Source organism: Saccopteryx leptura, chromosome 1 (assembly GCF_036850995.1).
Source record: "Saccopteryx leptura isolate mSacLep1 chromosome 1, mSacLep1_pri_phased_curated, whole genome shotgun sequence".
NCBI classification, from domain to species: Eukaryota; Metazoa; Chordata; class Mammalia; order Chiroptera; family Emballonuridae; genus Saccopteryx; species Saccopteryx leptura.
This window is the reverse complement of record NC_089503.1, coordinates 85,218,615-85,235,105: the sequence shown is the minus strand read 5'-3', so window position 1 is coordinate 85,235,105 and position 16,491 is coordinate 85,218,615. Positions and strand designations below refer to the sequence as shown.

General features: G+C 36.0%; 1 protein-coding gene across 2 annotated transcripts in view; it reads right to left on the bottom strand.

Moving 5' to 3' along the window:
* The window catches only part of CNTN5 (contactin 5), a 1,309,320-nt gene that overhangs the window by 546,850 nt on the left and 745,979 nt on the right, over window positions 1–16,491 (bottom strand). For both annotated transcript variants that reach the window (XM_066360732.1, XM_066360733.1), the window contains one exon: window positions 208–429. In XM_066360732.1, the coding sequence (XP_066216829.1) occupies window positions 208–429 (222 nt within the window). The remainder of the gene's footprint in view (window positions 1–207; window positions 430–16,491) is intronic.

The following is a 16,491-nucleotide window of genomic DNA, read 5'->3' as shown; positions in this document are numbered from 1 at the left end:
TCCTCAATGTCTTCACTTTTCCAGATCTTAAAACTTTCTCTCAAAACAAGCAATAACTACAAAAAACTTTCCCATTTTCTATTTCAAGGGAGTTGAATTTTTAACCTTTTCCCACTATTGCAAGTCTTGACTCCTCTTGCAATTGTCTTGAATAAAGTTTTCTTGCCTGTTTAACTCAAGAAGGAGTCATTTTCCTCTGACACTTACCATCTTGTTTAAAGGCATCTGATGAATGGTAAAGATTGATTGGGGAATAATAATGCTGAGCTGTCCCTCGCCAGCTCGGTGAAGAAACACTCAGTGTTCCTAATGAAGGACTGCTGTAGCGTGATCTAGTCTTCAAACCAAATAAGGATGAAGATGAACTCTTCTTAATTCTTAGCAAAGCAGCATATGAAGTAGAGAGACCGGGAAGAGCTGCAGAATATTCTGTAGGAGAAAAATTATAATAAAAATAAATTCTGAGGACATTATTTTTTCTATAAAAATTATTTTTTTCTAAGGAAATTGTTTTAAAACCTCCCTTAGAGCTGCAACTAAATGCAAATTAGAGTGAGACTGGGAACAGATAAAATGCAATTTATATTTTAAAACATTTTCTGGAAATTCTACCAGCTTTAAAATTGTAGTTCTACAAGAAAGAAGAGCAACAACAAAAAAATATGAAGGAGTAAAGGAAAGAAAGGAAAAGAGAAAAAAAGGAGAAAAGAAGAAAGAAAAGAAAGAAAAGAAAGAAGGAAGGAAGGAAGAAAGGAAGGAAGGAAGGAAGGAAGGAAGGAAGGAAGGAAGGAAGGAAGGAAGGAAGGAAGGAAGGAAAGGAGGGAGGAAGGGAACATTTAAAATATCAAACCTTTTATTTTCTTTGTAAGAAATATTTGGAAGTTAACTTTTTGTTTGCTTTAATATTAAAATATCCATTTACATATATTAGAACAGTTCTATTTTTTAATCAAGAAAAGATGAAAGAAAAACATTCTTGATTAAATTCAATAAATATATTTTAGATAAAAATAAAAATACATAAAAATGGATACTGGATCATCATTATCTAAATTTGTCATGAATAGAAAATGCATCCAATGTATCATATATATATTTTTTACTAGGCTGTAAGTTATGCTTTATTTCTTTTTGAAAAGCAGTCAAATTCACTATGCAATGTAAAAATTGTGGCTGAATATGTTCTGTGTATTTTGTTGTAAATCTATAATTTAATACCATTGTGAATATACTATCATGAAATTCCTGCTTTTATTAATTGCTGAGAAATATCATGCTCATATTTTACTTTAATGCCCAAGTATTTTCATTATAAAATATATTCATAGTGCCTGAAGTGGGTTCAACTAATAGTCCCTATGTCTACAGGGGAAAGGTAGTTTAAGTGTAATGATCAAATGTTTAAAATACAAACTAATTGTGAAGAACTGTAGTCTTCAGGTGAAAGCACCTGATCTCATCTAATCTCAGAAGCTAAAGCACAGTTGGACCTTGTTAGTTTAGCCTGTCTGGTGCAGTGGATAAAGCACGAACCTGGAACACTGAGGTCACTTGTTCAAAACCCTGAGCTTGCCTGGTCAATGTACATTTGGGAGTTCATGCTTCCTGTTACTCCTCCCTTCTCTCTCCTCTCTAAAATAAATAAATAAATAAATAAATAAATAAATAAATAAATAAATAAATATCTAAAGAACAATTCAAAATTTGATTTTTTTAGGTCTAATATCAACTGAATTTGACACTTTTCTCCTGCAAATATTATTAGGAACAGGATATTTTTATTCATGACATTTCAACTTAATTTTAGATAAAAATAAAATAGCTTGTTGTCTCATAATTAAAATGATTTAGAATCATTATACTGCCTCAGAGATATCTTAGAATGCAGTAAGCATTTCTGTGATTTGAAAATAACACTTTAAGTGTTAAGCATTGAATTAAGTTTAACATTTTCTGCTCTGTGAAATTGTAAATATGATTTCTCTCAAACTTGAAAAAGTACATTTTTAGATGTTCTCCGCATTTAAAATAGTATGTGTAGTCCAAGCCTACTAGGAGCTGTAACAAGAGTCATACGCTTTAGTATTCGTGTTCAACCACAGTCTGATGAAGGTAGATCAATTTTAACTGAAAATAGCTAACCTCTCCTGGGCAAAGTCTATGAGAAAAGATTATGGGTAGACATAAAACCCTCCTTAAAGCCGGGAATTAAATGCAAGTTTTGGCACCTAGAGGTATAAGGTAATGAAAAGGAATGAGTTTCCTTTAAGGTAGTTTGTAGTTGTAATCTCAGAACCTATTCATGTCTCAGTGCAGTCTGCTGCCTTGTGTTGTAGCTGCCTTTGCTGCTCATTTACAAAAATAATTTAAAAAACAGAATCATCCTGTAGTAGTGTTAAAAATCAAAATGGAGTGTGAGGATGTGGTTTATAGTTCTTAAAGCTAGATCAGTATAATTAATGAAAAGCTCAAAGGGCCATAATGAGGTTCATAACACCCAGAATCATAATATAGTTATAAATAATTATTTATCTATTCATAAATATATTCATTGATTTATAAATGTAATATATACTGTCCAAGTGGTAGAATAATTGGCATATGCCACTCCATATAAATATAGATGAGCCCAATGCTACTTTGGCTGTGTGCTCCACACCAGGGCTTCACTAGTTATGTAATTATTTGCTCTGTGGCAGGGGAGATTCCTTTTATATCAATTAAAGCTGTTTCTAGAATTCTGATAATATATCTATTTATTAATATATTTGACAAACATGTAATGAGAACTTAATAGGGGCTACAGTCTATGGATACAAAGGCTAACATGCTATTGCTTCACCTTCAAGGAGTGTATGATCTAGTGGAGAAGAAAGAAAACTATGATTGCAACTTTAATGTGATATCAAAGCAAATCCAGGGACATTTTGCCTCCCTCTTATAGGTGAAGAATCCTCTCATTCAGCCTATGGCCATCAGAAAATGCTTTCAAATGAAATTTTGTCTAAACTGAGTACTGAAAGCCCACTGGTGATTAGCTCAGCAAAGCTCTAAGGAGAGAAGAAAAATATTGTCAATAAAGAAAAAATATATATGAAAACCTGGCATGCTTGGAAGGTTAAAATAATCAGTAGCTCAGAGCCTGAGAAAGATTGGTGAGAGGAGAGGTGAGTAAGTAAGGGACCAATGATGAAATGCCTAATGCATCATGTTAAAATGCTATGACTTTGAAAAGACAAAAATATGTTTTAGAAAGATCACTCTGGCTGCAGTGCCATTTGATACAAGACAACAAGAAAAATGACTACTCGAGAACCTAAAATCTGTACTAAAGGCAAAGATTAGCCCGGAGTGAGGAGATGATAATCTCTTTAGGAATAAATTCAGTAAGATTACTGATTGATTAAACTGGAGACAAGGAAGTGCAGGTAAGAAACAGAATGTCGGTGCTACTAGAAGATGGATTAGAGAGCAGAAAAAGGTACATGCTTGAGGTGAAAGCTCATGGATTCAGTTTTGGGCAGGTGGAGAGCTTGGGGTGCTTCTACGGCATTCATGTTGATTATAAGATTCTATAAACATAAGGAAAATGCAACTCATTAGAGATTATTAAATGGTAATCAATTAGGTGGTTGTTAAACATATTTAAAGTTGATAGGTTTGCCAAGGAAACATGTAAAATGAGAAATAGAGTAGTGACAATGGAACTTCATGGAGCAGCAGCATTGAGAAGGAAAGCAGAGTTAGTAGGACCTGGAAAGAAAAGAGGGGAAGCGGAAAAATGGAATGTCACAGCAGGAAAGGAAAAGGAGTGTTTCAACACCAATGAGAGACCAGCTGAAGTATGGGTATCAGTGCAGGGAGACGAGGCTTGCAGACAGGCACTGCCCAGCAGTACCAAAACTGCCTGAGTGTCCCACACATGTGCCCGGAGCATGTCAATGTGAGGCCAGAGCCAGGCGGTGAAAGGATTCCCAAGGCTTGAAGAGAGTCTAGAACCCCTAAACTGCCAGTTCCATTGCATTAGACATATAAACTCTGGCCTTAGCCTGTGGCCTCCATCAGTCTCCTGGTCTGAGTGCAATGGACTACCTGTTGAGTGAGGTCTCCCTCTCAAGAGTATTAACTCTTCTACCTGATGCCCTCATAGCTGCCCCGTCCCTTCTCTATTTTTCCTGCTATTCAATCCCAGTTCTGGAGATCCTTAGCTCTGGAAAATAGATATATTTGCATAATTAAATAGGAAAATGATGTTTCATTGTGGATACTGTTCAACCCTCACTTTGAGAGACTGAATTGATTTAGCACATACCCTGTGTTGAGGGTAAACAATACAGCACCCTCTTCCTAAGTTTAAATTCAAGCATTTGCATTTTGGCCATCTCCTCTTTTTCATCTCTTTCTCTCTAGGATCTCAACTTCTTCACAACTTAAAAGCTACTGATATCAATTAATACTCTTTGTCCTGCACCAGTCCTCTTTCTTCTGTTCCCTTGCAATCCAGTTTAGAGTTTGTTGTCATTGCTCACTCCCTTCAACGAACCTGCAACCACACTTTCCTTCCCTTCTATTGTTTTTACAGGCTAAGGCCCCTTTCCAGTTTAAATCCAACTATCAGTGTGCTCTGCTCCTGAACGCAGCTGGAGAAGAATCCAAACCATGCTTAATGCTCCCAGTTCCTGATGGTCACTGGAAAGGAAAAGTCTTAGGATTCCTGGTGACACTATCCCATTTCCCTAGTCCATCTACTGCCCCACCTACAGGATATGTCATATCTTACCTTCTGTCCTCAAACTCCACACCTTCTTGGAATTCTCTTTCACAATAAAAATAGAAGCACTGAAGAAGGGGTCCCTCACATGCTCCCACCTGACATGGACGACCATATATTCTGCCTTGCTTTCACTGACATGCTGGGAATAGACTGTTTGCACCTCTAATAATGTCCAACTTCTCTACTTTGAGTGAATGGAATCCCATTCCATCTGATCTTGATTGCTCTAGCTTTCCAGAAAGACCACTGTACAGAAATGGGCAAATGTAGGTTTACAGTTGTTCATATGGCAATAATACAAATAAATATTTCAATAATTAATAAGTAAATAATACAGGACTATATCATTTTGTGTACTCACAACTGTAAACCTACTTTTGCCCACCCTTATTTTTCTCCTTTAATTTTATCTCCCTGTTCGATCATTCCCGTAACTATACAAAAATTTCTCTAACTTTAAAAAAAAACTACCATAGCCTTGCCATTCCTTTCACCTATTTCTTCCACAGCAACACTTCTGGCAAAGAGCTGCTGTGGTCACTGTGCTCAGTGCCTCTCCTCTCTTTCTCCTTGAGCAGAGGCTCAAGGCATCTTGCTTATATGATGTGACAATAATGACTCTTTTCAAGGTTGGCAGTAAACAGATACATTGCTAAATCTAAGAATCAATTGTTATTGTATTAGACTTGTTAGCAGTATTCACCAGGGTGAACTATTCCTTTTGAAATTAAACATTATGTGATTCCAGAATTACACAAATTTTTTTTTCTATTTTGCTGATTACTCCTTCTCTCCTTTGCTAGTTCTTCTTTGTCTCCTCAACTTCTAATTATCAATATAGTCAAGAAAGAAATATTTTCCATCTAAACTATGGTCTTATTCATGAACATCAGCATCCTCCCAGATGAATCCCAGTTTTAGTTTCATTTACTTGTCCCAGCTCTAAGTCTTTGAGAGTCCAATATTTTTCTATGCTTATTCTAACTTCGACTTATAGTTGATGGTCCTTTCCTCACTCTCCTTTTGTGGTTCTGCTCAAATCCTAAAACTATTCTTTTTTAATTTTGTGACAGAGAGAGAGAGAGACAGAGAGAGGGACAGATAGGGGCAGAAAGACAGAAAGGGAGAGAGATGAGAAGCATCAATTTTTTGTGTGGCTCCTTAGTTTCCTTAGTTGTTCATTGATTGCTTTATCATATGTACCTTGACTGGGGGCTGCAGCAAAGTGAGTGACCCATTGCTCAAGCCATCAACATTAGGCTCAAGCCAGTGACCTTGGGCTTCAAGCCAGTAACCATGGGGTCATGTCTATGATCCCATGCTCAAGCCAGCGACCCCACGGTGAGCCCACGCTCAAGCCAGATGAGCCCACGCTCAAGCCAGCAACCTCAGAATTTTGAACCTGGGTCCTATGCATCCCAGTCTGATGCTCCATTTACTGTGCCACCACCTGGTCAGCCCTAAAAAATTCTTGACTTTTGTCACTGAAGGGTGTCTTCTGAGATAGATCATTTGGTGAATATTATTCAGGACTCAGAACCTGTTTTAAGTCACCCTTCAAGGCCTATCATTTAAGAAACAGGATAGATTGGGTCTAAATTGAGCATCTAGGATTTCCAAGTGGCTGAGTAAAATATGAATGCTGGGTGACACCAATGAGCTCGGGGTTGGAGTCTCCCACATTACTGCCTGCCTTCGTTCAGCAATCCAGAATATCACCCTCTCCCTAATTCACTCCTCCTTATTCAGCATCCATGGACTTTTTCAACAAGCCATACAGAACTTTTACTATGTATTAGGAACTGTGGATACAGTTGTATGTAGGTCACAAAAGATTTCTGCCTTCATGAAATTTATAATCTGGGAATATTATTGGTAAGGATTAAAAATTGGTAAAGTATTAGTAGAAGGACATTAAACAAACAAAATTATTCTAAAATATATAAAACTAAAAACTATGATACATATAATAAAGGAAAAAGAAAGCAAAACAGTGCCAGGAGAGGAAATTTCCCAACACGTTTTTCTTTTTCATACTTTGCTGCCATGATGCCATAGTTCCTTCTTCTCATAACTTCTCATTCTCCTCCAGCCTGGCCACTCATTTTATTGGTTGAGAATTTTGGATGAGAGCAGCTCCATCAGTAATCCTCTTTGCAACTATACACTCCAAAGTAGATGCTCTGGCTTTAAATCTGGGCTCTACCTCATAGCAGCTCTGTGATTTTAAGCAATATATGAATAGCTCTGTGGCTCAGTTTCCTTGCCTTTAGAATGGGGATAAACAATGAAATTTCCCTCATAGGTTGTTGTAGAGATCAAAGTAACAAAAATACATAAAGCACTTAAAATACTGCCTGGTTCATAGTAAGAACTCAATAAGTGATAACTATTTTTATTTTTTTTATTTTTTATTTTTTTGTATTTTTCTGAAGCTGAAAACGGGGAGAGACAGTCAGACAGACTCCCGCATGCGCCCCACCAGGATCCACCCAGCACGCCCACCAGGGGCGACGCTCTGCCCACCAGGGGGCGATGCTCTGCCGCGACCAGAGCCACTCTAGCGCCTGGGGCAGAGGCCAAGGAACCATCCCCAGTGCCCGGGCCATCTTTGCTCCAATGGAACCTTGGCTGCAGGAGGGGAAGAGAGAGACAGAGAGGAAGGAGGGGGGGTGGAGAAGCAAATGGCGCTTCTCCTATGTGCCCTGGCCGGGAATCGAACCTGGGTCCCCCGCACGCCAGGCCGATGCTCTACCGCTGAGCCAACCGGCCAGGGCCAAGTGATAACTATTTTTAGTTATTTTTATTATTACATGCACCTTAGTTATTACCATGTACTATTTATTACCTGGTAATATTACAGGATCAAAAATGGTAGACATATTTGATCACAGGGCTCATGATTTCTACATCTGACTGAGTTATAGAACACAAATATACAAATACCAAATTTTAAAATCATTTTACTCTGAGAATTTAAAAAGTGGAAAATGGAAGGGGGATAGTTACATTTTTATAATCTTTTTTTTTATATATATATATATAGAGAGAGAGAGTCAGAGAGAGGGATAGATAGGGACAGACAGACAGGAATGGAGAGAGGTGAGAAGCATCAATCATTAGTTTTTTGTTGTAACACCTTAGTTGTTCATTGATTGCTTTCTCATATGTGCCTTGACCGAGGGCCTTCAGCAGACTAAGTAACCCCTTGCTTGAGTCAGCGACCTTGGGTCCAAGCTGGTGAGCTTTGCTCAAACCAAATGAGCCTGGGCTCAAACTGGCGACCTTGGGGTCTCAAACCTGGGTCCTCGGCATCCCAGTCTGACACTCTATCCACTACACCACCACCTAGTCAGGCACATTTTTATAATCTTGACAGGTGTATTCCCTTGAGTGCATTACAGAAATTCTTGAGTTATAGAAAACTCATTGCCTATATATTCTTGTGTTTCCTTCCACTGGCTATAGCAGGACCACCTCACTTTTTCTCCATAATCCTGTTCAGGGTTTGAAAAGAAAAGTGATTCATAATTCCTTTTCAGGGAAATCTTCATTAGTTGCTCAAACTTTTAATGAAAATCTATGCTGAAGATGTCAGCAGAATCTGGTTATATGTTAATCATTTTTTCTTCTATTTTCTCACTTCTCATAGATCAGACCTTAGGGAACATGCATTACAGTTATTTCCAAAGTGGTCTAGAGATTTTGCGATAAAACTCAATTAACCTGGTGCTCTCACACCATGAAATTCCAGCTGGAGGTTGGGTAGAAGTAAATATTAATGCCTTCATTAAATATTTTCTAATCAGATGACCTGGGACCACTGAACTTATATTACTTAATGAAATTGTACTCTAGTAAGTCAGAATGACATTGTCACCACTTGCAGTTTTGGAACTAATGGAGTTGCTTTTTCATTATTTTAAAGGTCATTTTATAGGTGTAATATTATTATTAAATGTAAATAATATTCATAAAATAATGAATTAGAATTAATAGAACTTTAAGTTCTTCTGGCAATTTTATGGATAAAGATAAAAATGTTGTTATAATAAAATATACATTTAAAATATTTAATCTTTTACTTTATTTAAAATTTCCTGAATTTTCTGATGCTAAGAAGTCTTTAGATTTTTATCTCTGTCCTTAAGTGTGAAAAATATGTTTACAAGAAACTTTAAACTTCTTAAAATATTTTAATTATTAAATTTTCTTTTCTTATTGAGAGGTGGGGAGGCAAAAAGACTTCTGCATGTACTGGGCAAGCTCCTTACCAGGTGATGCTATTTTACCACCTGAGGTGAGGCTATGGAGCCATCCTTAGCACCCAGGACCAACTTTACTAGACCAGTTGCAGGAGGTGAGGAGAGAGAGAGGAGAGAAAGACAGAGAGGGGGAGGGAAGGATGGAGAAGCAGATGGTCACTTCTCTTGTGTGCCCTGACTGGGAAGCGAACCTGGGACTTCCACACACCAGATCAACACTACCACTGAACCAACCAGCCAGGGCCAAGTTCCTAAAATACTGATAATAAAACTAGAACATCACTATTGGCTTCTATATTTGAAATTTTTTCTTTCCATTCACCATGCAATGCTGTTAATTTTTATAACCAAAGAAGTGTAAACAATACCAAAAATTCATGAACTGGCAGGTCTTCGTATAATAAATTTATTCCTTATTATTCCAGTTTGATTTTAAATATTTATTTAAGCTCTTACATAAAATTTAATATAAATAAACTATAGCACCAAATGCTATGTGATCCTCTGAAGAATATTAATGCTTAATCATTGACACATAAGCCAAGGGAGCAAAAGTGCCACCATAGAGTGAGACACAGTGTACAGAAAGAGCAAAAGTCATGTAGTATGCAAGCCCGTAGTGTGACCTAATTTGCCATCAAAGTCAGCATAAAGAAATCTGATACCTGACCTTTTTCAGGGTAATTGCTAAGGCTGATTTTCTCTTTGATGAGAATTAATGTTAACTGTGCAACTTTAGCCTGCTACTGTGTTATGAAGCTTGCATGGATGGATGTAACACCTCAGCGAAGCCAGTCATGTGAAGCATATTTAGAAGTGGTAAATAATTCATAAATAATGTGCATCATTTTAATTTGGTTTTGTGTTTATGGCAGAGGAGAGTTTGAAATAGCTCAAGTCAGATGTATTCTATGGCCTCAACTCAGCACTTTCTTCATGAAATGTTTGATGTGTAAACTTTATAGTGTTTTAGTTGCAGGAGAAGGAAAGGATGTGCAGAGGATGAAACTCTCCATTTTGAAAGTAACAGTCAGACCATCTATACTGTAGTACTTCTAAGACATAAAGAAAATATTTAACAGCGCCATGTTTACAGTCATCTTTGCATAAGATAAAAAATAGACATACTTACAGGGTAAAAACGAAAACAAAAAAACAACATAACTCTAAATTATTTCTACTACTTTTCAGGTACGCTTTTTAAAGTTCAAGTCAAATAATCTGAGATTTAGAGAACTTTATCTCCTTTTCTGAATAGTAAATGCTTAGTTGTATGAATGGATATATCATGAGAGTTATTACACCTTAACCTGGGTATTATATATGTTTTTATTACAAAAAAAGAGTTTCTTACAGTTTCATTTTGCATATTTTTTTACTATTGGTAAAAGTTTTTAAAATCTGTAGTATTTAGAGGATATCTCTTTAAACTACTAAAAGCATAAAGTGTGATTGCATTAAATTGACATTTATTTTATAATATGAATATTGTTTTCTAATCACTGAGGAAATTAGGAAAGGAGCTATTTGCAAAATATAACCAAATTAATTTAGTGATGAAAGAATTCCCTCTTGTTTTGGATAATTAAAGAATTCAGTGAAGTTTTAACTTTGTAAGGATTTTATTAGTTTTTTACCTTGCTAGTCCCTGTGCATTTAAGGTAGTTCAGAAAGTATTTGATAATAAATCATATAAAGCTGATTGTTTAGCAATAAATATTGTGATTAGAAATAATTAAGCAAAATGTCTTCCCTTAATTTTAGAAAGTATTCTTTGGGGAATCCATGCCTTCTTTATATGCCATGATATAAAATGTAAACATATATGTTTCATTATGCCCCATGTTTCTTGTGCTGTGCAGTATTGTCCCCAGAATCTAAAAATGTGGAAGTAATCATTTTACTACTAAATCATTGTGGATTTAGGAGTACAATTCAAGATGGCCATTGTATTCATGGAATTTTAGTTAGCTAAGAATAATCTTGAAATGCATGAACTACATTAACTCACATAATGCAGATGAAATTTATCATTTATTCAATGTACACAAAATAGTTAACTATAATATTATTTATCCCAAATTGAAAGGAAACTATGAAATACAGAAAGAAACAATAAAACATAAAATCTTCACCTTCAAAAAGTTCTTATAAATCAAATGTAGAATAATGTAAACTTCAAGGATACCATTTTATAATTATGGCATTTGAACAAAACTCAATCTGATACTGATAGTCATTCAGATTAAAAAAAAATGCTGACAGTTTCATAGAAAAGTTCTTCATGAAAAAAAAAAAAAAAAAAAAAAAGAAAAGTTCTTCATGGGGTTTAGTTCTTTGCTAAAAGAGGATTGTAAGAAGTGAATTTTACACTTGCATAAACTGAAGCCATATAGCAGTAAGGGGACAGAGTCCACACTCCTCAATTAATAGCATAAAGGTTTCTCTCAGGCTGGTTGGAGTCCTCATTCCACATGGGCACTAGGTGGTTCAGATGTGTGTCTCTAATAAAAATGGGAGGGTCCAAGGAAGCTGCACTTCCCACTTAGGTTGGTGTCTTAGCTCCTACTTTGCGCAGCTGCTCTGAGCAAATCAATTTCCCTATATGTTACCATTAAAGAAATCTGCGTGTTCCCTCCCTTTAGCTGTTTGTTACTCTTTCCAGTGATCACAGTCTCATTGTGATGGCCAAGCCACAAACCACAATATTAAAAGGGGGAGTGAAATGGATGCATAAGTGGATTATTGTTCAATCTAACTTGTGTGGGAACATCTAGGAAGAAGCAATTGTTAGCAATAAAAAAGGCCTTGGAGCTAGAGATGGAATCTGAATTGAACTTTGTTCATATCTCACAAATGCAAAATAAGCATTTAAAAAATAAAATATGTATATGACTTTTATTTTTCTACTTAACACATGAAAAAGTGACTTAGAAATCCCATCAAGGGACTTTTGTTATTGAAGTTCCCAAGTGACCTCAGTACAATAAGGCAATTTTTCTTCAAAGACAGTTCCACAGCTTTGACACTAGTAGCTATATGCTGGTGAGGCAGATACTGGAATAAATTGGAAACTGCTCCACTAACTGCAATTTCTTCAAAGAAGACATCAAAAGATAATTTTTCAATGACATTTTAATAAGCTTAGGTGAATTCTCATCTAACAGGAGAAATACCTGCAAACCATTTAAATTCACTCATCTGCTGTAGTTGTGGTATTCTTGCCTAAACTGACAGTTGATTTAGTCTGGTTACTTAGTTAAATCATGATAAAGACATCAAGCAAGCTAAAATTTTGCAGCCGGATTCACAACGTCACTCTATCTGTCAGTGCCTCCATATCTGCCTCATCTGTGGCTCTTATTCATTATCTAACACAGTGTTTTTCAACCAGTGTGCCGCGGCACACTAGTGTGCCCTGAGACATGGTCAGGTGTGCCGTGGGGAAATTAAACATGGGTCCCCAAACTACAGCCTGCGTGATGGATATGGATAAGGCCAGTGGAGGCTATTTATCCAGCCAGCCGCCAGCTGCCTCCATCCAAACATAAGCATTCCCCTCACAATCCCTCCAGCTATCAGCAACTGGAAGAGTGGAGGCACAGGGAATGCTCACTGACCAATCACCTTCTAGGATTCATCCCGACCACTAGCGATGAACCAATAGTAGGCCGCCTCTCATACACACCCAGAAAGGTCCCCGCTAGGGCTGCTGCGCACTTGTCACTGTGTGGCCAGGGCGAGTAGTTGAAGCTGCTACTCCTCCCCATGGTCCTGATTTCTAATCCTGGTCAGGACTGGAGGTAAATGTTGCCATCACTAGATGAAGCCTCAGCCTCAGCTGGTTATGTCTATCCTGATGGTGTATATATCAATAGATATTTGACTTTTTTCTTTTTAAAAGAGGCCCCTGCAGAGGGTGATATACAATGCATCACAATGTTATCTAACTTTAAAGCTAAAGTTTGCTGATCTTCCTTTGGACAGTTTTTGGTTATCTGTTGCCAAGGAGTTCCCCATTCTGGCCAACAAAGCTATTTTGACATTGCTCCCGTTTTCAACCACATATCTATGTGAGCTGAGCTTCTCAAGCTTGACTGCAATAAAAACTAAAAACAGAGAGAGACTGAGAACTGTTGAGGAAGAGCTTCGTGTATGTCTTTCTACCATTCCTGCCAGGATATCCCTTTTGTGTTCATCGAAACAGACCCAGGTTTCACACTAAGTAAGTATAAAGACATTTAGAAACTATATTATTAACTATATGTATAATATGTACTGTGTTAGAGTGTCATTTTGTGTCATTTTGGTAGGTGGTGTGCCCCAGGATTTTGTAAATGTAAAAAATGTGCTGCGGCTCAAAAATGGTTGAAAATCACTGATCTAATACTTTCCAACTCAGAAGTCTTACTTAAATATGAATTTAGTTTCAAAGGATAGGCATCTGGAACCTTTCTCAATCTGTGATAGTGTTTAGCTCAGCTGTCATTTAATCTTTTTGGTTCAGAGTGGTCATTCCCTTAATTCTGTCCCTTATGCAATAAATTATGAGTTTCCAATTCAAAATGAATACCAGGAACTTAAATTTTGCATAATTTTTAATAATAAATCTTCATATAAAAATACATGCTTACTGTAGAGTCAAAATCATTTCTGAACTTGGTTTCAGAAAAAAGAGTACCCTTTGCAAACTGATCTCTGATGTTTGTTATTTGATTTCTGGACAGATATACCAACAGAGACATAAGCAATATTTTGTTTTGTTTGAAGGAAATGGGGATTAGTTTGTACATATAAACTTCTAAGTTTTTTCAATATTATATTGTAAATATTGAATCCTGTTAGAAATGGTCTTCAAAAGCATTTTATTAATTATATAACTTTCTAATGATGTGCTTTATCATTTACTTAACCATGTACCTGTGATCAGATTAAATTATCTGTCATATGTAATGCTGCAGAAATATCCTTGTATGTAATAAATCTTTGTCTGAATTACTAATAATTTTCTTAGGATAGCATCATAGAAGTGGAATTTTTAAATACGAAATAGCTCTTGCTACAATTACTTTCTAGGAATTTTGACATATTTCTGCTAGCATGAGACAGTGATAATTTTTAATATTGTATTGTAATAATTTGTATATCCTTTTCATAGATGATTGCTAATGCCAATTATCCTTTAAAATGTACTAGTGAAAATCTTACTATATTGTTTGGATTTGCATCTTGATTATTATTCATATACTTTATTTTCTCACATGTCCATATTTCCTCACTGAGTTATATATATGAAATAGTTTTTTTTTTATTTTGATTGAGTTGATTTCTTTTTCTTTATCCTTAAAAACACTATGTACACTATGACCATCAACAACTCCATTTACTATAGTGTGAATTTTAATTTGATTATAGTGTACTATAGAAGATTTACATTTTTCTGTGGGAAAATATATTGATCATTTTTATGACTTTCTTTGCTTATTTATTTTGCCTTTTAATTTCTTTTTTGAATTTATTTATGACAGCTTAAAAAAATCTAGATATACAAATATTATTCAAATTGACCACAAAAGCACTATATATATTTATTTTTCTCTGTGTCATATTCAAATTTTAATTTAAAAGGAAATTGTTAGTAGCATCAGATGATGCAAATTCTACATGTTTTTTTTGTCCCCAAGGGAAAGGAAAACAGAATTTCTGGAGTGTCATAAAATTCAAAATATTTTTAGAATTTCTAAGAAGTGGTATCAATTTTTTAAAATTGTTATATCAGGTACAAAATTGCCTGAGGTTGAGGATTGATTTGCCACAGCAAGGAGAAAGTCAGTGAATATTTAATTCAAGTTAATAAATAATGAATTAAAGCCAAACTCAGAGGCCAAAAAATACTACTTAAACTGCTCTCTTTAAGATAAGTGTGGCCCCATATGGTGTTACAGTACAGACAATCCTGCATTACAAAACGATGCTTGAATGTCTGTAATATCAGTGATGTTTATAGGTTGTCAAGATATTTCTTTTTAAAATTTTATTTGAGATTGTCACTAAGCTTTTTAACACCTTAGAGCTGAACACATTTGATTGTGGCTCCAAGTTTTAATTTCATGACAATGCAAAAAATATTTGACTTTTTCGGTGACATTTTCCTTTTTTTTAAAAATGACAGTTGGTCAGTGGCTAAGGCTCAATGACATTTATCAGCTACCTAATTAAAATGTAGACACTTTTATAATAATTGCAAATGTGACCTTCATTTGTGTATTTTTGCTAGCTAGCATGTTTAGCCAAATGTCACAAAGAACCCTAATCCATTCTTTCCCATAATGTTTAATTATATCATATTGAAAATGTTCATTCTTTAGTTACCATGGTTCACGAAATCACACTGCTTCCCTGGAGAGTGGGGAGCTGTAGTTCTAATACCCTAATGAGCAGTGATTGCAAGCCTATGTCTACTAGCTGCCAAAACAACTAGATGAAAAGTGAAAATTCATTCAATTAACAAGTTGGTTTGCCTTTATGATGCCAAACAATAGCTGCGATTTGTTTTCCTCTGTATGAATAAGGGATTCATACACATGGGATCAATTGTTTTTGGCTTTCTTTAAAAACAGTCCAAATATCTCCTCTCACCTCACCATCTTTATATCCAATTGCTTGGGTGAAATTTAACTGTGTGATGTTCCACAGATATTTGCAGCTTTAATTCAACCTCCGTACTGTCCAAATTCTACCTCCTCTATACACAGAAGCACTGCTCTAGTTAACTGTCTTCTCCTAAATTCTTCTCAGAGCCTCCCAGTCTATGCTCCACAACTTCATGAAAGAAATGTTTCTAACACGTCTGATCATGCCTGCCCTCGATACTATAAGCATTCCTTTAACCTTCATGGCAAAGCAAACTTGTATTTTAAGAAACAACGCCCTTCTTATTTATTTATTCAAATTCATATCTTTTCTTTCCTGTCTTCCCTCTCTCACATTTTTAATCTATCAATAATGAATTACCTGTGGATCTTTCTCTCTTTCTCTCTTTCTTTTTTTTATTTTTTTTAATTTTAAGTGAGAGGCAGTGAAATAGAGAGACAGATCCCCGAATGCCCCCAACCAGGACCAGCAACTCCTATCTCAGACAGATGCTCAAAACTGAGCTATCCTCAGTGCCCTGGCCCAAGTTCGGACTATTTGAATCACTGGCTGTGAGAGGGGGAGAGAGAGAAAAGAGGGAGAGGGAGGGGGAGAGAAGCAGATGGTCACTTTTCATGTGTGCCCTGATTGGGGATTGAACTGAGATGTCCTCTTGTGGGGCGGACACTCTATCCACTAAGCCAATTTGCCAGGGCTTACCTATGTTTTCTCAAAGGAATCAGGTCATGTTTCCTATTTGGCCTTTATATTTGCTATTTCTCTAATGCTGTTCTATGTTGATTGTGAAGCAGTGAATAT